This window comes from Quercus robur, chromosome 10 (genome assembly GCF_932294415.1).
Source record: "Quercus robur chromosome 10, dhQueRobu3.1, whole genome shotgun sequence".
NCBI classification, from domain to species: Eukaryota; Viridiplantae; Streptophyta; class Magnoliopsida; order Fagales; family Fagaceae; genus Quercus; species Quercus robur.
The window spans coordinates 34855766-34881069 of record NC_065543.1 but is presented as its reverse complement, the minus strand read 5'-3'; the positions used below and the strand labels follow the sequence as shown (position 1 = coordinate 34881069).

General features: G+C 33.7%; 1 protein-coding gene across 1 annotated transcript; it reads right to left on the bottom strand.

Moving 5' to 3' along the window:
* Positions 1-3887: 3887 nt before the first annotated feature.
* Positions 3888-24609, bottom strand: LOC126703627 (protein CASP). The gene is made up of 19 exons (XM_050402652.1): positions 24321-24609; positions 20099-20209; positions 19585-19763; positions 18076-18225; positions 17056-17144; positions 16788-16897; positions 16555-16649; positions 12305-12360; positions 11106-11271; positions 10737-10829; positions 8667-8795; positions 8330-8449; positions 7693-7773; positions 7269-7376; positions 7009-7152; positions 5927-6028; positions 4645-4724; positions 4327-4419; positions 3888-4248 (listed from the first exon to the last, which is right to left on the bottom strand). Exons 1-19 carry the CDS (start codon positions 24403-24405, stop codon positions 4188-4190), a joined length of 2052 nt encoding a protein of 683 aa, XP_050258609.1. The 5' UTR covers positions 24406-24609; the 3' UTR covers positions 3888-4187.
* Between the last annotated feature and the right edge of the window lie 695 nt (positions 24610-25304).

Sequence of the window (25304 nt, the reverse complement as noted above, 5' to 3'; positions counted from 1 at the left end):
AATATTTAGTACTAAATATTGTGATTAAATCATTTGCAGAGGTTTTTTTTTTTTTTAAATTAATATTGTGATTTATTGGGAATATTTAGTACCAAATATTGTGATTAATTATGTTATTACAACATATTGGGAATATTTGTTTATTTTTTGTTATTGTAAATATTGTGATTAAATTATTTGCTAGGTTTTTTTTAAAAAAAAATATTGTGATTAATTATTGGGAATATTTAGTACCAAATATTGTGATTAATTATGTTATTACAACATATTGGGAATATTTGTTTTTTTTTTTTTTTGTTAGTGTAAATATTGTGATTAATAAAATGCTAGGTTTAAAAAAAAATTAATATTGTAATTAATTATTGGGAATATTTAGTACTAAATATTGTGATCAATTGTTAGGAATATTTAGTACTTTTAGGTCTTTATCATGGGTATGAAATGGATTATGAGTTTGATACCTAAGATAGTATTTGTAGTCTTTTTAGCATAAATTATTTCAAGATATATTTGTTTAAGATTTGTAACAGAGATTTCAATAGATAACTGGTTGGTATAATATTTTTGTTCATCGCAACTTATTTGAATGGGTTTTAAAAGTCATGCCCCTAGAATGATTTGGAATTTTAAAAGAATATGAAATTGGTAATGGCTATTTTTGTATGTGACCTGAGGTGAGTATATGCAAATTTGGTTGAGGTTAGTATTGTTGGCATTTCATATGCAAAGTTTTGTGATTGATGTTAATGGAGAGTTATAAATTTGTCATTAACACAATTGCACTTGATGATCTATAGGTTGACAATGATTCATATAAATATATACTATAGTGGACTTCTTAGCAATGCCAACCCTTATAACGGATTCCCATTTCAAGGTCTGGTTATCCAATGCTACTATATGATGATACGCCGTAAGCTAAAGACCTTGAGTGAGAGTGAGGACTGGTGTTTGGGTTTAAGTGTATTTGGGTTTGAAGAGTGAGAGAAACTGTGAGGACCGGTGTGGGGTTTGAGTGTGAGTGATCTGTTGTGAGGATCGATGTGGGTTTGAGACTCGGAGTGGCGCCGCGCGAGGCAAAGTGAGAGTGACGATTGGTGTTTGGGTTTGAAGAGTGAGAGGCAGGACCAGTGTGGGTTTGAGTGTGAGTGACTATTGTGAGGTGTATGGGAGTGTAAATATCTGCTCGTGTTTGAATTGGGTGATGTGGCTGAACAAAACGTCCTCTGGGCTCGAGTTCCATGAACAAAAAACGAGCCCTTTGGGCTCGATTTCCATTAACAAAAATCAAGTCCTTTAGGCTCGAGTTCCATGTACAAAAACTAAGTCCATTAGACTCAATTTCAGGCCTACGTGGACACTTTGTCCAGCTCAACTTCCTGTGCAATAGGAAAATCGAGTACAATATACTCGATTTTATAACCCCAAAATCGAGTCATTTGGACTCGATTTGTTAGAAACCAAAATAATTTCAAACCTTGGCTAACTAATAATATAGTTTGGGTTTTATAGTTATTTTAAAAAAAAAATCCTGTGGATCCAACCTATAAACCTAATGAAATTAATCCAATCCAATATTTTAAATTAGTTCGCGTGTATTGAGTTGGGTTGTAACTTTTTCTTTTCTTTTAGCTTCAAGTTGGGTTAGGTTTATGTTAATAGTTTTTTCAATTTATTTAACCCAACCCGACCTACTATATACTTAAGTTTATTTTGATTTTTTTTTTAGTTTGATTTAAGTATTTAGAGAATTAGTTTGAATGAATTTGGAAATTTAGAATTATGTATATATTTATTTACAACCAAACCAAAACTAAGAGAAAATTCAATTATGTTTCAAATTAGATTTTCAATTGTGGGCTAATTGCCATATATCCATAGTCCACTTATGTTTTTAAATTTTGTGCCAAGTGAGTTAATAATTGCAAAATACTAAGAGTCCAATATTAATGAACTATAAAATAAAAATAAAATCAATCATATATCTATTAAAAAAAATCATTACACGTTCTACTTATTAAAAAAAAAAAAAAAATCATCACATGAAGTTCTCTACTTTTACTTTAGAAATAGAGAAACATACTAGTGGTTCTTTGGAATCGGTTCTTTTTTGACTCTCTTGACATCGTGAGAAGTTCTACCTTGAGATTGGTCCATTCACGTGTGTTTTTAAATGTATAAGTATGGGTAATTTAGTAAGGTGTAATCTAATTTTCATTTTACTTAGAGATAGGTTCTCTTTACTTGTATATATAAAAGTAGATATCTCATATGTGATAGCATAAGGTTTTGCCATGTAACGTATTCTTTGAGTTTTTCTTTATATATTTAGGCTTTCATCTCAACAAAGTTTGCATTTATATTAAAATATTAGTTCATTGAATTAGCCAATAGAGTAAGTACATATATTAATTACCTATAATTTTGCACTAATTATTTATATTAAATAAATTTATATGATTATATTTTTATAAATTCTATATAAGAAACAATTTTTATTTGAAATAATAATTGTATTAGTAGATTTAAAATATGACATTCTCCCTCATATTTAGTTGCTTTGACAACAATTGACATACAAGTCATCTAAAAAATTAAATATTTGATTATTTGTAAATTCACTAAAAGTAATCTTAACTATTTAGATTTCCATATATATAACACAATGAAGAATATAAGAAAATAATTGAACTATAGTTGCATTTTTATTTTATCAAAATGATATTCGCATTCTTGAGTAGGTATGAAACATGCATATTTGTATGGTCACTATATCATGCAAAGTCAAGTTTGAAAACTAATATATAGTAGATCAAATCACTACACTACTTTGTCTTTCTATTTTGTTTATAAAATAGAATACTAAATATTGCAATTTTTTTACAATGAAAAATTATTAAATTTTTTTTTTTTTTTTGATACATCAATAGTTGGAGTGGGTGATTTAATGTCTCCACTCTCTAGTGGGAAGTGAAAACAACAAGAGATGGAGGTGTCAACCAATAGAGCTCTTTTGGTGAAAATGATTGAAATATTGGAAAAAACTAATAACAAATGGCACCACACACCATGCAAGAACTCAATTAGCTGCTCTCCAAAAATAATGGCAAGAATGGCCATAAACATAACTATTAAATTCACATAACTTCTACAAACACTTTTTTGTTACCAACGCCGCTCCCTACAAGATAAAGATGGTTTACACCACCATCACAACTTTCTAAGCTCAACCTAGCCTCAACTTAGGCGTGTGAACTAGACTATTATAGAGTGAACTGGACTATCATGGGAATAAAGGTCCTTATTTGAGATCATAAAAGATTTTGCTCAAAATTAGGGTATAGAGGGTCAAGGTGATTCACATGGTGTATTGTCAGTTTTGATATAATCAAAATCTACTAAGAAATTATTATTATTTTTATTTAGATAAATTTTCAATAATAGAAACGATTCATACAAGGAGTATGCAATATGATACTTCAAAATATTTAGGATTTTGAAAAAATAGCTTGTCAAGAAGATAAGCCTATACTTTGTTATTGGTAATGCAATTCTATTACATCTAAATTACAGCATTGATAAATAAATAAATAAATAAAAACACTTAGCTGGTTATTTCTACCCTCTAACCGTTAATTAACAGACTAACGAACCATTCAGAAAAAGACAAAAACTACACTACCCTTACATCCTAGTTTTACTTAAACAAAATGACAATCCATATAAACTAACAAACAACACTGTCAAAAGTCTTGTAGCTCAATTGGTTGGCACCTCCATATGTTTCCATTATAGTTAAGTGTTCAAATCTCCTCACTTGGTTGTAACTACAGAATTCTCATTAAAAAAAAAAAAAAGCCAACTCCATCACGATTTTCTAGCAAAGATGGAAATGCCAATAAGTTGGCTTTATATCATCATGCATTTGATAAAAGTCAATAAGTATCTGTAAAATTTTCAATTGCCCAGATTATTTTCTATGATTTTGCTCGTATTAATACATCATTGATACAAGGGCCAAATTTCAAGGCAAGAATAAAAGAATTTACAATATTTGTTGCACCATCAAATTGGCAAGTAAACTTTGCACCAGATTTTGTTATATATACATGGTATAAGACATCTCTTTCCTGTATCTTCTCTTCTCACATAAGTGATATCAGTGGAGAACAGGTGTTGGTGTGACACTACATCGCATGTGGAAGGTTCAAAATTTTATCTCCAGTAAGAGATTCCTCAGGGCCATTTCTGAAAAAAACAGAATATGTTGAAGATTTAATAAACGAGAATGAAAGAGAGCAAATAACGCATATGACTGATGGTTACCTAAGATAACTCAAAGCTGACATGCGGTAGAGACAGGTGAACACCAGGATATGCAACCCAATGGTGTAGAAAAATGCAAAAGTTCGAGCATACCTGCAAGAGTTATCTCTTATTATATTTCACATACACTACAGAGGAAAAAATTGGAACCAAATTAGGAAGAAACATAAGAGAGCAGTTTCTTTTAGTGTCACTCAACACGAATTTTTTCTTGTCTTTCAAATCTAGTGATCAAGAAAATAAAAAATAACATTCCACAAGCAGAGGTTGCACACATTAAGAAATTCAAAACTTAGAATACAGACAACAGAATCATACTTATTGCCAAGAAGAAAACGTCCGCTGCTAAGTGTGATTCTATCCCTGAAACCCAACTCCTTGTACCTTTGATCCCTTTCCTAATTACAAGTCAACAAATTAAGTTAGTACATGATTTATAACAAATATTAGCACTCAAAAGAAATATATAACCCACAGGAGGGCAGACAAATGGTTATGCTGCAGAATAGAAATCTGGGGATGCATATTTAGCAATTGATGATTAATGCTATCAGTACAAAGTAACCCAATACTGTTGGCAATGTCTACCAAACTAACAGAAGGTGGTTTCTCGTGCTGTCATTGACTAGATTTGTTATCCTTTCACTCCTCATAAGTATTACATATTTGGTAGGTTTGCAGTTTAGATAATGCATTAACTTTTTCACCAAAGTAAATAAGCAGCTTCAGAAATATTGACCAATAATTTCTGGGCAAATATTTTTCCAGTGGCCAATCTAATTATGAAAAGCAACCTCCAAAGTAGAAGAATGTAAATGAGCTTTGAATAAAGTTCTGGTTTTGTCGTTGATGAAATTTGATATTTATAGATGGAATTAACCAGGCTTAGCATATGATAATCCACAATCATTTGGAGCCCTTGGGAATCCAAAGAAGTATCAACTTTCAGTATTGGATGATAATAAATTATTAACATCTTTCGAGACTAAAAATGCTTCAGAATTTCAGAACAGGAGAATTCTTTTTTTATTAAGTAGCAGAAAGCCCTAGATGAACCACCACCCCCCCCCCCCCCCCAAAAAAAAAAAAAAAAAAAAAAACAAAACAAGCAGAAAGCATTGTGTTTGTTCACTGTAAGCATTGGATGATAATAAATTATTAACATCTTTCGAGACTAAAAATGCTTCAAAATTTCAGAACAGGAGAATTCTTTTTTTATTAAGTAGCAGAAAGCCCTAGATGAACCCCCCCCCCCCCCCCCCCCCAACCCCCCCCAAAAAAAAAAAAAAAAAAAAAACAAGCAGAAAGCATTGTGTTTGTTCACTGTAAGGGTCTGTTTGGGATCCGCTTATTTTGTTGAAATTGAAAACTTTTGTAATGGAACCTATGAATAGTAGCAAAAATAAACTGAATAGTAAAATAAGTTGGCAAAATTAATCATGCCAAACGGACATTAAGTCTGTAATTATCAGTTATCACAACTTCAAAATGGAAGAAAGCAAAATCTTGGAAGGCCTCAAATCTGATATAATGCCTAACTAAAGAAAGGGGCATATAAAGAAAATATACAAATTCATCAAAGAAGCTCAAGAATAACAACCTTTTTTGAGAATGCTGCAAATGGATTTATATCATCCTCATATATCTTCTTGTACTTAGATTCAACATCTGAGGCAAAACCACTTTCAAGATCTTCGGCTTGCTGAAAAATGACAATTTAGTAAAATAAATAAATAAAATAAGCTTCAAGAAACTAAGAGGACCACATTTTTAGTTATTAAATCCAGACTACTTTGAGCAACTGCAGGCTTTAGTTCCCTCAAATGCCAATTCAACTAGAGAATAAACAATCAAACCTCATGGTCAATTAAAAATCAAATAAAAATTAAGAATACAAATAAAAAAGGAAAAACAAATGTTGAAAACTTTATGAATCAATTTAACATATGAGCAAATTATGACTGACTTAATACAATATTAATTATTGAGCTTTTTTATGCATGACAAACATAGAGAGCGCTTAACAATATTATTTTTTGACCAAATCCAAATTTATAACATATGTATGGAGTCAATGTAAAAACACACATAATAAGTCATAAAGAAGATTGCGTATGAACTTACCAACAAAACAAATTAAGAGATACACTCATAAAAGAAATATCCAGCATATATCAAGTAAGTCAATGAAATTGAAATAGAAAGAATTTATTTAAAGGGAAAATATGTAAAAAGAAAAAATATAGAAAAAAAATGGAATGATAATAATTTAATCTATTTCAAATTTGTATGATTTTCCTTCATAGTAATTTTATATAAATTAAGAGATACATTTTCAGAAAGAATCACAAATAAATCATAGAAGATATTGTATTCCTAGATTAATTTCCTTAATATAGCATTTTTCTTTTGTTAAAAAACATATATATATATATTTATTTTTAAAAAAAAAATTAGGCAGATATGTAACTTGGAGCATCTGAAAAAACCAGGGCAGTTTAACAAACCCTGTCAGATTGTGCAAGCCCAAAGGAACCCACTAGGTTTGACAAGTCATAAACTTTAACAATATAATTTAGGACTAAGACTGACCTAGGCACCAGATTACTAGTTCACCAGTCCAACCAGCCAGGTCAGATTGGTTCAATAACTATAATAATCAGGGAAGTTGCAATCAAGTACCTTCTTTGATCCTCTAGAGACTACTCTTTCATGGTTGTAATCCTGGACATAACGAATCTTTCCATAGAGTTTGACATTATCAGCTTTCGTCTTTTCTAGCTCTACTGTCAGTAGCCCAATCTTCTCCTTCAAATGCCGTATTTCCTAGTGCAATTGAAAAGCAAAATCACAAATTTAAACCCTAATCTAACAATGTCAATATAATATTTACAAATAAGGATAGGAAGCCAAAACTGAATATTTTCGAACGAACATAATACCTCTTCTGTCTCTCCCAAACGTGCCCTAAATCGATCCCGCTGATTACAAATCACCTTAAGCATTGAACTCTGATCTTGATCTGAGGAAATATGTTTTTGATCTGCATTCTGATACAGAAAAGGCTAACATGAATAAGAGATATCATGGGGTAGAAAGGAACAGCATCTTGAAACCTTAATCTAGCCAGGAAGAATTAGGCATTGATTAAATCATACCAACAGCAAACTAATAGCAGCATATGTTGTTCTTTATTTTTAGCCTTCTTGCCCATTAAAAACGACTTCTTGTATACCCCTATCCACAAAGTTTTTTTTTTCCCCCAATAAATTCATTACTTGTTCAAGAAAATACCAACTCTGTATTTTTGGTCGCTATGTTGTGTGAACTCAAAAATGAGGGGTAGAACAAAAGAGAGACAAGTACCTCAGAGAGCTCAGAACCCCTGGCCTCTGAAAGATCCCAGTCATCAAACAGATTGCCTCTTCTATCTTTGGAACTATAACCCTGCATTAGAAGGTGAAGAATCAGAATGCATAAGAAGGTGAAACACAAAAATGATCAACAATTAAACTTTTAGAAGTTTTTTAATTCTAACAGACAAGCTAACAAGTTAGCTAACAAGTTAACTGAGATTGCTAAGCAAATAAACAAAATAGCTTACATACACATAAAAAATACAACTTTATAGGTATGCTGGCTATGCAAGTTTTTTCTGAGTAAAAAACTGATATTTAATTATTTACCCATTTATGCATCCTAATTAATAATATTAGTTTTCGATTATTCGATAGTTGGAAGAGAGAGAATTTGAAACCTAGATGTCTCCATTGGAACACCCAAAACTGCCAATTGAGCTTCAAGGCTCTTGGCTCTAATTAATAATATTATGACTCTAAATATCACTGACCAGAATCTTTAACAAACTACATGCTGCATAAATTGATATTTTGATGCCCAATATGCAGGTCTGACTATTCATAAACCTGGATATCACTTAAGAGGCAAATCTGGCGGCCAATAGTCAAGTCATAGACTTTCAAAAGAAGTTGTAGATGCAAACCTTCAATATGTCATCTTCTAACTTTTGTATCAACTTTTGCTGTTCATTGACCTTAGCTTTAAGTTCTTCTGTCTTGCTTTCAGCTGCTTCCAGCAAAGCTGTTTTCTCATTTAGTTTGACCTGCAAGTGGTAGAAAGGTGTAAAAATTATAAAAATAAGTATAAAACACGGTATTCTAAGTCTAGAAGATATTTCTGGTAATTTTTTCTGTGCAGTGTCTAGTGCATAATACACTGGTGCTATTTGTATGTACAGGTATTCTTTTTCATCCCCACCACACTAATTTCTATTTTGTTCTTGGAATAGCTTGGAATAGCAGGACAAGGAGAATTCACACCTTCAACTGTGTGAGCTCATGTTCCATTTTCCGGTTCTTGTCAAGAAGAAGATGCTCCATTTTGCTCATCTCTTCCCCACCTGTAGCTGCGTCCCAATCTTCAGCCTCAATTGAATTATAAATCAGTACCTATACATATAATGGTGTAATGTTAGACAGATAAGCACCGAAGTACTGTCAGGCTTCAAAGAAGCACAAGAAAGATGCATGTAAAGTACAGCGGACACCGTAGGAAGAAAACACACACAAAAACATGCTACTCTATAACAATCAGGAGGCTGAAATGGGGATGTATTGATGTTGCATAACTTAAAGCGGAACTTGTAACAGCAAGCACAGAAAAAGTTCTACATATCACATAAAAATATCCAACAACAGAGCACTCTGTTGATGAGCATATTGAAATATTGGGCCATCTAGTGACACAAATGACCAAATCTTGGAAATAGTTATTCAGATGGTTTAAATAGCAGTCACAGACTCACAGTGAAGTATGGTTGCAGGGCCAGAAAAGCATCTTATTGGTGAGATCCTTCTTCTAGGCCTCATTAAACATGATATACACAACTTTATTAAGGTAGTGTTTAGAACAACTTCTGGGTGGAATGCATTCCAGCAGAGCATTTTGCAGAATGTAAAGTGGCAAAAAAAGTATTTCTTTCGAAAATTGCATTTGGTATAATGCTAAACCTTATACTAAAAAGTAATTATGCAGAATGGGATTACGTTTGGTTTGGAAAAGTGTAGAATGCATTTTTTGGTACATTTAATAATTTTTTATTAGGATGAATAAAGTAAAAAAATAATAATAATGGCTTCTCATATATATGTTTGTGTGTGTGTGTGTTTTTACCTTTAAAAAAATAAATTTTTTTCCCTACCTCATTTCTATCTTTTTTCCCTCAAGTTTTAATCGTCACCACCACTTTTATTTTTCCTCCAAATTTTCCCCACCACACACGTTCACTTCCCCTCCCCCTTCTTTTTTCCCCATATCACACTTTCTTCCACCCCCCTCCCATTTCTTTCTTCAGCACACGTTCACCCCCCTCCCATTTCTTTCTTTAGCACATGTTCATCCCACCTCCCATTTCTCTTTTTCCCTTCTTTCCCTTTCAAAAACTCCACTAATTAATCCTCCAATTCAACTACAATTGAAGCTTCTAGATTCACTTTTCTTTCAATTTTCGCAAATTTACAGGTGCTATTATCTTCCTCACTTTTTTTCTCCTCTCACTAGTCTTTTTTTTTCTCTCCCACTACTTTCCTCTCTCACCATTTCTCTCTCTATAAGATATTTTCTGCCCTCTCTCTCTAAAATATTGTTATTTTCATAATGACCCATTATTTTCCTGCCGAGCCGGAGCTGGTTTATCGCACCCTTCTACAACCCATGTTGGGATGCAATGGCAATCACCCATACTCTGCTCGGCCTTGATGACCTCCGCTTCATCCACTGCCTCAGCAGTGGCGACATAAGAAGTGTGATTTTGGTTTTTATTTTATTATTATTTTGGTGTTGTGATTGAGATTTTTTTTTTTTCTTGTGATTTTGGGGATTTTTGTTTTTGGTGTTGTGATTTTAGATTTTTTTGTTGTAATTTTGGTGGTTGTTGCTGTGAATTTGCTGAGAAAACAATGTATATAGAAACAAAAAAGAAAGAGAAACAGATAGAGAAATAGTCATTGTGAGTGTCAGTGGTGGGTCCCACTTACTTTAGTTAAAATGAGAACGTCAAGATTTTTTTACTTTTGACTTTTGCTCTAGAATGTGAGATTAATGGTCATACCAAACACCTCAAATTTCTCCAAAATGCATTTTGCGCCTAGTAATCTGTGAGAATGCATTAGTTTGGTATCACCAAACACAGCCTAAAAGAGTAACCAGATACTAAAGAATGTTTTTTATTTGAAAATTTAGGCTAATGCAACTTGAAAATTTTCATGCAGCATCATCAATAAAACTTCAAAAGATAGGAATCACTTATTAAAAAATGTCATAACATTTGGTAAAAGTTGAAATTGATTAGGGGACCCTACTGTTTAGTAACAGGGAAGGAACCAAACTACCTGCATAAGTTTCAATTGTTTACGCAATTCATCAACCGTTTTTTCTGTTGGCCTTGCCTGAAGCTCTTTCTTCATCTCTTCAATAGCAACTTCCTGAATTAATAAGAAAAGGCAAAAGGAGCTAAGATATATCTATAGATGGAGCCAGGAACGAAACAATATAATCAACAGAGATACAGCAAGCAGTAACAAAATGTGCATGATATCAGATGAGGTGATAGTATAACCAAGATTTGAATTTATTTCAGCATTTATGGTCTTAGCAACAGAATTCCCAATGAATGGCAGAGGAGAACAATAACTTCAGTTATTCCTAAACATGATTAACTATTAACATTAAATGAGCAATAGAAAAACAAAGTGGCATACCTTTTCATTGAGCAGCACTTTCAATTTCTTAATGTCTTTCATGTGTTCTTCTTGCTCATTTGATAAGGTTGTTTCAATATTGTGAAGCTCCCGGTTCAGTTCAGAGATTATTTTCTCTTTAGCATTCAAAGAATTCTCAAGGATGCTATTTGAATCTAAATTATCACTGCAATCGCAATAACCAATAGTACACTAAAAACATTAAACAGAAAAGGGGAAAAAACAGCAAAATGATATGCAAAATTCAGAAAGATGAACATATTACTAATGGAGGACACAATTGATGGAGGAAAAAGATATCATAAATATGCACAGCCAACAAAACTTTTTACACCCATCTGTATTGTTGGACAGAAAGCCAGGTAAAATCTTAAGGCAGGGACCAAAAATAATGGCCACAAACATGTCACAAGGAAGCTAGCTCTGTGAAGATGTAAAGATTTTTTCAATGTTTCAACAGTTATTCTTCTTTAGAAAAAAGATAACTGGTAAATATATGATACACCTTTAGCCTAGGGGTGGAACAGGTGCAACCATGCAAGCTTAGTGATACTTAGTGAACCAAAAAAATAAATATAAATAAAGAAAAGAAAAGAAAACCCAAAATCATACGCTAATTTAATAAAAGTTATGTCATACAAACCATGGTTATGTCAACTGGACACCCTCTCCTTTTTTCTATATATGTGTGTGTGTGTGCGTAAGTGAATGTATATTATTTTGTTTTTCCTCCTTATGCAATGCAGCGCATTATGAGTACATTTAATTATTAATATAATTTTCTCTAATTAGAACTCAATAACCAAAGTTCAAGAAGTTATAGATAGGCACAAGTTTTAAAGAGAAAGATCAAGCACAGCCAAAAGATTACACAAAGAGAAAGAGCCTAAAGCTAAAATCCAATCCAACAAAGTTTTGCAGAGAAAAAAAAAAAAAAAGAGCTTAAGCTCAGGAATCATTCATTCATAGTCCTCAAAACTTCGAGCATTGTGTTCCCACCAAATGCACTACATCAAACATTTCCACATTGTTTGATGTAGTAATAAGTATAAAAATTCTTCCCAGTTTTCCTCTAGCGGGCATGTATGCTTTAACTCATTATATTTTCCTAACAATGCTATCCATTGTTATTCAAGTGAACCTAGAGTCATAGTGTGGGTGGATACAAAAGTAAAAATTGTGGTACCGAAGTACCTCACCTCTTCTTATTTCCAGCATCTTCATTTGCAGTCTGTAATTGAGAACGAAGAAGTCCCTGTAAATAAAAAGAAAAAAGAAAAAAAAAGGCATGTATATCAGCAGAATGAATGACCATTAGTTGATTGGTGCTGTATACGTTGGTGTCATGGAGAAACCATGGACCACCTATTGCTTCATTGTGATGCTTCCTATGCCTTGTGGAGTGAAATATTTTATGATATTTGGGGTTTAGTTGGTAATCTAGTTGACAGTGACAGATATATTATTTGGGTAGTGAAATTAGTTTGGGAGGCACCATTCCAATGTTTGGAATCTTACTCTGTTCTGTTTGATGCGGATGGTGTGGAAGGAAAGGAATAGCTGCACCCTTAAAGATATGGTGCAACCCTTGATCATACCTTGTTTCATTGGTCTCACACTTGGGGTTTTACTCATTTTCATTCTATTTTGGAGCTCCAAGACTCCCTTCATTTTCTTTGTAATCTTTTAGATGCTCTGTGTTCATCATCGTGAACATGAAGTAATCTTTTTTTTTTTTTTTTAATAAATAATCCTACTTATCAAAAAAATAAAAGTAGTGAGAAAAGTTGTGCCAAGGCTCTTTGTTGGGGTTTGTCCACTAGCCAACATTGTGCGACGCAAAGAGTGTCCTCCATCTAGGGAACCATCAACTCCACCAGTTGTCTCAACAACAAATGTAGGGGGTCCCCAAGGTGGAGAGGCAGTAGTCAAACAGATTTTATTCATGCTTAGCCAAACAACATGGCAGAGTTGAGGTTCTTTTGGGTAGAAACTAAAGTCTTTAGAGGAAACAACCAAAACATTCTGATTACGTACGTATGTAAGTGGAAGAGGCTTCATTTGATTGGTGTTCTTGGGTCAAGCAGGAGTGAGGTAGCTACTGGAGCAAGTAACGGAACTTTGTAGTGCGAACCACCATGTCCACATCATTAGAAGGATGAGGGAGGAAGGCAAGGCCTTGATGATCTGGCAAAGGCCCAACAGTAAAAGGCCAGTCCTTGGAGTTATTAACGTTTAGAAAGGAGGGCAAAAATAGAATGGTGGGTGGAAAGGCTTCAAGCAGGAGGTGCAAAGGGCTTTCAAGCCACATGACTCCATAGAAACCAGATAGAGGTTGAGAAGAGAGCACCCACTGAACCTTAATACCGGAAAACCATCAGAAGGGAAAACAACCTGTCGTCTGTGGTGGTGTTGAAAGGGGAGGGGTGGACTTGTGAGAACTTATGACGAAGCCTAGCAAGGAAAGGGAATCGAAAAGGAGACATGCGAATTAAGGACCGAAAATTCCTCATATATAATCATTGAGACAAGAATTGTAATAGATGAGGGAAGCAGAAAATTTGAACCTTAGAGCATTCACATAAGTTCATGCAAAATTTGTCTATTTAACTATTTTAGAATAAGGACCTCCTTTTTTTATTTTATATAACCACTTTTCCAAAACACTCGTCAGATTATCCATTCTACATTCTATTTTACTTAAATAATAATTTTTCATTCATTTTTTGTTATTATATTTGTCATTTTTTTTCATTAACTATCCTTTGTTTTCTCAGCAAACAAACAGATATTCACCTCAAAATCCACTATGAAATCCAACCCAGAAAAAAAAACCCTCATCAATGGGCAAACCTTATCTGAATTCAGCAGCAACGCCAGCTCACAAAACTTGGTTTCGGCAGTAGTCACCAGAAAACCACAATCAAGACTAAACAATCCTTATGAACCACCTGTGCAGCAGTTCACACTATATCATATCTGCATTGCCCAAATCATCCAAGCCCCAACACAAACATTTCAAAATTTGGATGATGAACCCAAAAATCAAATCCAAAATCCTCCTCCAACTCCAAATCAACCCCAGCCTCATCAATCTCCAAATCAAACCCAAGAATCACTTCAGCTCCCTCACAAAGACTGTGGAGGAGGATGATTGACGACCTAACATGGTGGAGGAAGACGCTTCAGCTCCCTTGCAAACCCAAGAACTGCATCAGCTCCAAGCCAATCCACCCTCTAGGTCTCATCGGAATACAAAGCCTCCAAGCCGATCACATTCTTGCTATGTGGTGAAGAGAATGAGCAAATGATCAAAGATGAGCGAGAGCTGAAATGGAGCAAGTAGTAAGATGACGGAGAAGTGAAGGAGAGAGCTTGGTTTGTTGAGAAAGAAAAGAAGAGCGAAACGTGAAAGCAATACAAAAGTAAAGGAAATTAATAAAATATTGAAATACATAGCTACAGTAACCGTATATATTTACACTGTTACTATAGCAACAATGTATTTCACACACTTTTAGATTGATTGATGTGGGAAATTTTGAGCTTAAATGTGCAAATTTGACACCATATACACACACATTGATGTGAGATCTCTTAGGGTGACAATTTTGGAAAATGGGAGAATAGGGCTTGTGCATGGAAGGAATTAGAAATGGGATCTAGAAGTGGGCCACACATAATCAAACAAAAAATTAAACGCAATGTTTAGGCAGCCAAACAAGTCTCTATGGGGCCTGACTCAGGTTTCATTATGGGCCCATGATTCATGTTTGGCCCAAAGGTAGAATAGTGCTCCAACAACATGATATTGGGCTGCACTGAGAACCCGAAAACCCAAAAAGGGACAAAGACCCTTGCAAGGACCCAATAGAATATTGTTTGTTTACCCATTGAAGACGATGGGGGAAGAGGGGTAAACCAGAGACGCCAAAAGGGGAAAGACAGAGATGGTGACAAGGATGTAAATGGAGCAACATGCTGAAGAAGACGAAAAATCAATCAAGATGTTCATTGCGTTTTTTTTGTTTGGGGGGGGGGGGGGGGGTACTAGTTGAGATTAGTCACTTCCTAGTGCCCAAAGTTTTAGCATGTCTGATTGGACCCGTGTTAGACCTAGATATTTCTTGGGTTGTCCTTGGCAATATCCCATGTAAGGAAAGATAGAGAAATGCTATCAAGCACAAGAATGTTGAGGAATTATTGGGTTAGATGAATGATAGTCCACCTTTAGGTACAATTTTTTCTAATGTAAATGTCGAACTGGAGGAAAGAATTGTATAAACATACCCAAATGCGTCAAGAGGCTAACTCTAAGCAAGAGGAAGACAGTCAGGAAGCTCTCTAAGCCATCCCATTGAACATGTATTAGGGTAGTGAGGCGAGGTAGTTAGAGAACTCAACCTTCAAATTGGGTAATGAATAGGATTAAGGGATTCAATAAATTTTTGGGTCTCTTTTAGAAGGTATGAAAAGGAAGCAATGAGGCTGCTTACTAGTATTGAAATTGATGTAAGGCCACAGAATCTTCCAATTCGCAGCAGATGAACAACCCAAAACCACGTATGAGAGGGTTCATGGAACTCAAGAATTTGGTCTCATCTGTGAATTAACACAATGGAACCACTAATAATAAATCCCCATCCACGGGACCATGCATATAAGGAACTAGTAAAAGTTGATAGCAATTGACTCCCCGTGCTTTCCAAATCTTCAAAAGTGCACTAATTTCTTTCCCTCCATAAGGTCCACATCAAACATAAAGGAACAAGATTCCAATTATCTAATGAATGCTTGCCAACCCAATTCCTCTATCCATAAGACCCACTGAATCCCAAAGGATTTAAAAACTAAACTCCACAACTTGAAGGCCACGCTATAATGTATCCAAAGACGGTCCACCATTTCCTCACTACATACATACAACACCGACTCACAATAGAATATCCCTTTGGGATGAGAAAAGCTCTGTTGAACACTCCCAACTTAAAAGATACCAACTAGCTATTGACAGTTTAGATCTATCAACGTCCAAAACAGGCAATGTGTCGGTGTTGGACATGGGAATGGCATTGACACAGCTGCCTGCATGCCCCATGTGTGTTTGTGAGAGAGTTTTTGTAGTCTTAAATTATGCATGAAAAATATTTTATGGATCGAATAGTAAATAACATCTGATTTGAACATCCATTTGAACGAAATTTGACATGCATGATAAAAACCTAAAAAACATGCAATCCAATGGTTAGATTTTCAAAATATGTAACCATGTTAATTTTTTAGTGAGAGTTTGAGCGTTTCCCTCCAAACTAGTTTGGAGAGAAACTTTGTCCTTTTGGACAGTCAGCAGTTAAGTAAATGAATATCGTACAATTAAGATTTATTATTAGGGATTTAAGGTAAGTTGGATCCTTTTAAAAATATGGCTCAAGGGATACAGCAAATGCACCTTCTCCCTCTCAAGACTAAGAAGCCGTGTTTGAGCCCGTTCAACTTCATCCATCAATAGACTGAGCTCTGATTGCTTTGCTGCAGTGTCTTCATCTGAAATTATTAAACAACAGATAAGATAATATAAAGACATAACCTTTGCTGGGCAGAAAGATGAGGCACAAAGGTTCAATTCAGAGTGTCTTGTGACAACAAAAAGAAAAGAAGATGCCATCAAAATTAGCGTATCACCTGATTGTGCACGGAGTTCAAATAACTGGCTTTGTGCAAGTTCATGTAATTTCTGCATAGTGGAAACACTTTCTTTAGCTTGTCGTAATTGATCTTGCAGCGATTGTTCCCTGTGTGAAGAAGGGATCATAAATCAGGGCCATAATAATGTGACAATTCAATAGGACATAATATACACAAAAGCAAACTATCCAGAAATAAATAATATATATGCCTAATGACCTCAGCTGCATAACAGAATTTGCAGTGCCACTAGAAAGGATGTTACCTTTCTTTTAAAACTTCCAAAGTCTTCTGGTTCTCTTCTGCCAAGCTACGTTGTTTCATCTCCACAGTTTCTTTTACTTTTTCTTCCATCTGAACACACATTAGAATTTTTACATATTAAAAGGAAAAACCATCATTCCGATGATTACACATAATTTGATATAAATGGGAACTATATATCAGTCATACCACATTTTCTGTGTTTTGAATTCACATTTAATGAATAGAACTTGAGGAAAGAAAGGAAATGGCCATGAGAATCTCAAAAGCCAGCACCTCAAAGTATTGACATATTAGACTACAATGACACAAATAAGAAGCTCAAACATCAAAGTTATAAAATAAAATTATCAGTTCCCATTTAAAACTTACTTGGCAGTTAATAAAGAGTTCATAAAAGCAAAAATGCTATGTTCCATCTACCCCAAAATGTGTAGGCAGGAATAAACAAATCAAATGAAACATTTTTTTTTCATGCACTTCCTTTTTTTTGCAAGATACTAAGAATTTTATACAATAAGATAAAAAAAAAAAAAAGATAATAAGACTCCCTAAGAAAAAGAAGCAAACTGCACCAACTTTTCACTCTTATTTTGCTTAACCCTTCTGTCTATCATTACTTTTCTGTAAGAAAATTATATAAATGTCACCCTTTTAAAGTTCTTAACAATTTTATTTTCTTCCATCTTTATGTAAAGGACCAAGAGCTTTAATTATTAAACTTCGAGGATTACAAATTTTCAAACTACTGAACCAATCATATTCATGAGGCAGCTAAATTCCAAGTAAAAGATCTACCATGTTTACCAAACTAGTTCCTCCACCCAAAAAGTAATTCCACTACTCTTTTAGGCATTACCTCAATGAATCCTGAAAAATGAAAATGCAAAAGACCACAACGTATGGGAAACTGTGCAACTCACTAGCAAGTGAAACAGTTTCAACACTGCTTTTGCACATACAACACCAATCCACCTAAACTATTTGTGCTACTACTGTAATTATAGTAAGCATTACTAACCTGTTGCTCTAACTGGCGGTTGCGCTCTTCAAGTCTTCGTATTGTTGCCTGCTGATTCTTTAAGTGGGTAGCCTCTGTCCGGAATTCCTCAAGCTCAACTTTCATTTTCCGATTCTCAGATTCTAGTTCAGACAGTTTTATATCTTGGTCCTGGATGCAGCAGACATATGTGAATTTACTAATAAAATGATGGCATAGAGAGACACAGTGTGTGTGCATAGTGCACAGAGAGAAGCTTTTAGCACATAGACACAAAGAATAGAGCCATTGTTTTGATAAGTAATAAGTTTATTGATATCAAAAAAGGAACACCCTAGTACACAAAGAGGGTACAAGGGGTCAAACAATTCAAGAATAGAGCCATTGTTTGAATGGAAAAACCTCAACTAGGCACTAAAGCCTTATAGATCTAACACCAGAGGCCTAGGTTTTGTACTGGCTTATAAGCTAGTCACATCTACTATTACTTATTGCAAACTAAATAATTAAAGAGAGAGAGAGAGAGAGAGAGAGAGAGAATGAAGAACTTGTTCATACTCAACAAGCTTGAAGAGATTTAATATAACTATATAAGTTTTAATAGTAGATGCAACAGAAGTTGCATAGGTAGCAAAGGTTGTTTGATGTTTGCGGTGATTACATCACTAAGGCTGGGGATAACCACACTTTGAATGATGTTGTTTTCTCTATAGTTGATCTAAGATTTTTGTTCCTTAGATCACTGTGTGAGTGAATGCGTAATCCATGCTTCTTTTCTAGATTTTGTTGAGCAGTTGTGCTTTGCTTGAATCTTTTAAGAGAACTTCTGTACATACTCAGTGTACTTCAGGGCTCTCCTCTTTTAGTTTTTTGATAAGTAATAAAATTCATTCAAGAGCAATAAGCAGCACAACCCTAGTACCTTTTTTATATAATTAAAAATGTATATCATTCAAAGCGAATAAATAATAAAACACTGTCCCAAAAAGAAAAATCACAGTAAAACGCAAGCTATCCAAAAAAAGGAGTGTTGCCTAAAATCACCATCCACTTAAATACACTGCTTAGCAATGACTGCTTGATAACATTAATTGGATGCTCTACAGAATAAAATATCCTACTGTTTCACTCTTGCCAATTTGTCAGCAAGATGCATAAGTACACAGATGTATACAAGAGAAACAAGTGTTCAAGACTCCTTAACTTTACAAATAAATAAGTAAATACAAGAGAAACAAACTAAAAGGAAACTATCATCTAAAATTCAAAAGCTCAAAAAAATCCTACAAATTTGGGGAAGATTGTAAACTATTAGCCACCATCCAATCATAGAGAAACCTTAGGTAGCTTTAGCCTCATTACTCTTCTTTTCTGTTCTTCTTATCTTCTTCTTGGTGATAGCTTTACCCTCATTACTTATTACTTTAAAGACAACAGTATTAAAGGGGTTTACTAATATACAATTTAGAAGCAATCTCTAATTGAAACTTGCTCTAATGCAACACAATAACGAGACACACTGGTACTTACAGCAATTGAAGCAAGAGCTGGATAAGGATCTGGAGCCTCATAAAGTTTTTGATAAATTTCAAGAAAAGCATTTTCTCCAAACTTTGCTCTCATGGTGAGATTGTTAACTTCTTCTTGGTATCCCTTAAGTAAAGAGTTAAACAAACTTAACTTTTCTTCTGCTGAAGCTTTCTTGAAATCTGTTATCAAAACAGTTTTAAATATAACACCAAAACAATTTTATTTATACGAAAAAAAAGGTGGCAATGGAAAAACATAAAAGAAGAGATAGACTCCACCAAGACATCCCCAATGGATCTCTTTTTTAAAAAAACACTTTGGTTAGCCAGGAGAGAAAGTAGATCTTCATTTATTACCCTGGATTCTTTTCCTGCCCCCTTCCCTTAAACAAAAGAAATAATAAATATGGGGGGGATCATTTCCTCTCTCTCTCTCCTCTTCCCTACTACCCTCCTACAGTCCCACACAAAGTGTGAAACATTAGCCTGATTGTTTAAAGATGTATAATTAATACCTCTAGTGCTTTCTGCAAGCTTCCGTCGATTTTTCTGGCTGTTCTCCTGATTATCAGCTATCCTTAGCCCTTGTTCATCCAAAATAACCTTTACCTTCTCTAAATCAAAACCTGTGGACAAGAAAAACAGAAATTTGTGAATGCTTTAACATTATGGTATTTATTTGCTGGATGATACACAAGAAATATGTTGACTGACGCAACTCTGAAACAATCACATTACAACAGAAATAAAATCAGGAGGCACAAAAGGAGGGTGGGGGGAGGGGGGGATCTGCGGACCCTCAATAAGAAATGAGGTATGAAATAGGTATCAATATGGTTAGAATTTTGAATAAAGAAATAAGAAAAAAAAATAATAATGTGTTCAATTCAACAAGTTACTATAATATTTCTCTTCTTCATAACCTGCTAGAAAGATAGAGGATATGTTACTGTAGCATGCTAGCACAAATAAGAGAAAATCACCATCTTCTCTACCCATGAAAAGTTCTAAATCAGTCAGAGATCATATTTTGTTCTGGAGATTTCTCTTGTATACTTCCCAAGTTGAAAAATGTTTTGGCCATTCGATTCACACACTCGTCAATCAACATACATCTAACGGGCAAATACAAAAAAGCATAAGAGGGAACAGCAAATTAGCCTTGTTCGTATCTTTTGACATGTAAATAAAAAAATTTCTTTTGTAGTACAAACACCTTAAGAATAGCATTTGTGTAACAAATCAATTTTCCATGTCAATTCCTTCAAGATCAAGCAATTAATTTTATTAATTCATATTTTTTTAGCAATAAATAAAAAAGTGTCCTAGGTGTGCTTTGTGCATCTTCAAAAAGCGCCAAAAAAGCATGCCGAAGGTGTGCTTCTTGAAATGAGCTTTGCTTTGGCCATGCAAAGTGCTTAGACCTGGAGCTTTGAGCCTTGAGCACTAAGCATGCTTTTAATACCGTACAAGACTAGTCTTTTATTTTTCTATATTATGTTTAACTTATTATGTTGTGAGTATTTTTAAAAGGTCATATGACTAGCTTATGACTTTTGATGAAGTTGGATGGTTGGAATTTAATTGTCATATGTAAGACAAAGGGTTATGATTCTAGGAACACTGAACGCTACTATGAAGCAGCCTTCATTATAGGAAGCCTTTTCTGATTTAATAATTTAAGAAATTTTTTAAAAATATTTCTTGAACTTTTTGAACCTAGAGATTGATGTTTTAGGGCATGTTTGGTACTCTATAATGATGATTACAGTGTAATATGAATAAGCATTTTTTGATAATTTAATAGTTTGGAAAGAAGAGATTTGAACCTATGATGTATCCGTTGGAAAAACCAAAAAGTGCCAACTAGTTGAGCTACAAGCAAGGTCGTCAAAGTTGGGATTGTAGGATAGGATCATGGAGGCAGGCAGAATTGTGGATTGTGGGATTGGATCATGGATAGTAAGATCTTCCCTTTTTTTGGGAAAAAACGTATAAAAAAATATTTAAAAAAAAAAAAAAAACACAGATTGTGACTTTGTATGTTAAATAATCAGGTAAATTATGAATTCATTTATTAAAAAACAAAGATGTGAATAATGAGTTAGCATATAATCACAAAAATTATAAATTACATGGAACAATTTCACTTAATTGAATAATCGTGAGTTAGCACTTATGTCTAGAATTGATAAATTTTTGTTCACTTCTGATTGGGAAGGGCATTTTCCTTTCTCGCTCAATGCAAGTTGTCTAGAATATGCTCAAACCATTTCCCTATCCTTTTGGAATGTGGTAGAATACATCAAGGAAGAAGACCTTTCAGATTTGAAAATATGTGGTTGAAGGCTGAAGGCTGAAGGCTTTAAGGGGATGGTTAAGGAGTGGTGGAATTCATACCATTTCCAAGGTACTCTGAGTTTTATTTTGGTCGACAAACTGAAAGCTTTGAAAGGGGGTTTAATGATAGAAATCAAGAGCCCTATGGTTGCAAGAAGGTGACAAGAATACTAAATTTTCCAACAGATAGCTGTTGTGCAGATAGCACCCCAGGACTCAAATTAATAACAGTAAATAAGTGGAAATTAAATAACAAGCACACACAAAGAACACAAGAATTTACGTGATTCGGCAAATTGCCTACCTCCACGGAGACGACGGAGAAATTTCACTATAAAAAAATAGGGAGATACAATAGTGCACAAGAACACTCTCAAGAAACCCAAATCCCTATACACCCTAACTCTCTCTCACCCACAAGACAAGAAAACACTATTCTTCTTCTTATGCGGCTGCTGCTAGGGTTTTTGGAATTACTCTCATCCTCTCCTTCTTGCCGCATATCATAAAGCACATATATATACATGTTACTTTATGAAGTCGGCTCTTGGGATTCCTAATACAACTTGTATTAGGTCAATTTCTATGCCGGATTGGGCTTAGTTGGGCCTTATGGGCTTGTGGCAAAATTCAAGCCACACTTCACGCCACATTAACAATAGCGAACTCTCATAGTTAAAATAATACAATTAGACATTATTGATGGGGTCCTTACCCCTGACCAAGTAATGATGAGGGGTCATATTAATCAGTTTTATCATTTATGAATAATATTATTACTTATAAAAAAAAAAAAAAAATCAATATGATGTAATTTGTATACCATACATCAATACGTCTATACTAATGAAACTAATATACTTAAGTTTTAACACAATGTATCAAAAATGTTCTACAAATGTTTAATTAGCAACCACATACCAAAATAACTATCAACACAAATGGAAAATGGTTCTAAGTTCCAAGTTCAAAATCCAAAATAAGATAGCAAATGGAAACTAGCTAACTTTACAATATGAAATTCAAAAGCAATATGAATAATAAGGTGAAAAGAACATTTAATCATCCATTCTATCGCTCTTATCAAAAACACCATCATAATCATCATTATTCATGTCCTGAGCATCAACATCAATGGGATAATTAGGGAGAGGATTATGCAATTTTTAGTTACAGAATAGTGAACAGGGATTTTTCAGTTTTAAATTGAGGTTTTTTGTTTTAGATTTTAAGTTTGCCTAGGGCTCATTTTAACATTTTAGTACTCATAAGGGCCTGTTGGGCCGCTAGTATCTGTTGGAGGTAGCTGGGCTTCTATTAGCCCAAACCAATTTTCTTTTTCTTTTTTTATAGGTAATCCATGCAGTATTATTGATTAAAAATAATAAAATCTTTGAGTTCAGGATGACGAACACAAAGGAACAATGAAAAAAAAACTATAACTGAGTCATTGACTTCAGCAATAACAAACATATATCCAGCAAATTTTCTCACTCCTCTGATTTGCATCTTCTTAAACACTATATTGTTTTAATATATGGTCCTTTTCGACCTTGTCCTTGGAAAATGAGTTCTTCATTTCACTAAGTAATCATCTTTAACATCTATTCTTTATGTTCCTAATTTTCCATTTAATTTTCATTATTCATTTAAAAAAAAAAATCCCTTTAATTCTCATTTTTTTAGTCAACTGACTAAAGCCTTACACTATTCTATCACCTTCGATCCCACTTCGTGTGTATTTCAGGAACTCAACACTAATGACTCGGGGCACGAGAACAACGGGCTATATTCAAGTTTCCCAGAAGAGACTGCTGGCCCAAAATGGTGAGAATGGGTAACAATCAGTAACTTCTAAGGCATTGTGCTAATCCATTTGATAACTTTTTTTTCTTTATGCAGTTTAATAGTTTAGGATTTTGATCACTTTATCATGTCTCGCTACAACGTTAACCCCAATTCTAGGATCACAGATCTAAAACATGATAGAGTGTAGTTTCAAGATCCCAAAAATAGAATCACTCAATTTCCCATTTTTCAAATGCAAAATTAATCAAAAATATAAAAATGAAGATTCAGATGTAACACTATCATATTCTGCTCTAACTTCTAAGCAATTCATAAGATTCACGTTAACAAGTGAGACTGTGCATATATTGATATATGTGTTTGAAAATTTGAAAATTTCTCAAACCAAAGAGGCATTTAATCTTCATCTGCTAAAAACTATAGCTTCAACTAAAAGAGTACTCCAAACTATAAAGACCAAAAAAAAAAAACCAACAATTTTTATGTAAGTAAAAGAAAAATTCAATGTGGAATGATTATCAGAAAAACAAATTCACAAATTAGATGGAAATGCGAGAATTGGAATTGGGAATTGGGAATTGGAATTACCTTTCCAGAAATTGGCGACGATTGGGGTAGGAGAAGAGGACGGGTTGGGTTTGTCCCTCTCGGATCCAACTTGCGGAACCTCCATTTTCAACGGATCCGAATCGCTGGGTTTTGATTTTTTTTTGTGTGTGTTCTTCAGTCTCTGCAACAACGAGAATTTTAATTTTTAGTTTGCTCTGATGGATCTGAGAGAGCTTTGGCTTTCAGTCTAATGGTTTTATTTTTTGGGTAATGGATTTCCTTCAGAGTTTATAGTAGTGTGGTATTGCTTAAGAAGTAAATTACTAATTTCCTCCTCCAAGGACTTTTTTTTTTTTTGGTTGGTAGAAAAGGATAAAGTTTTTAATTTTGATGATTTTATGATTTTTATCCCTCGTCTATTATCGTGTTAATGATCAGTTATAATCTCTCAACTTTTGAAATCATACATGATCCATGTGTTTCCTCTCTATTTAAATTTTACAAAATTATTTTTAATATATATAAAAATACAAAATTATATTTGAAGTTCACTAAGTTTTGAAATTTTTACACATTTTTCACAATATAATCTTATAATATTTTTATAATAAGTTAAAGGGTTTTAAAATAAAATTACACCCAAACCTATCATAACACAAAGCATGGTTGTTGTATGATATTTTATTGTGCTCAGGGCATTCATGCTCAGTTTCAACAATTTAATATTTTAGTAAAAATTTATCTAAACTCAATCAAAATAAGTGTGTATTAACCTCACTAAATTAACTAAAGTTTTTAAATATGATAGTCTCATATCTACATGTATCTTATATCTACATGGAGTAAGCCTCTATTCTCGCTACATTAAATTTCAATATTGATAAAGTATTGAAGCTGATATATGTGTATGAAAATAATAGATGTTAAACTAATAAAAGTAGAGTTTTTTGGATTAATTTAGCTAAAGTTTTTTAAGATGATAGCCTCATCTCTAAATGTAACGAGTCTCTATCCTCGCTATAT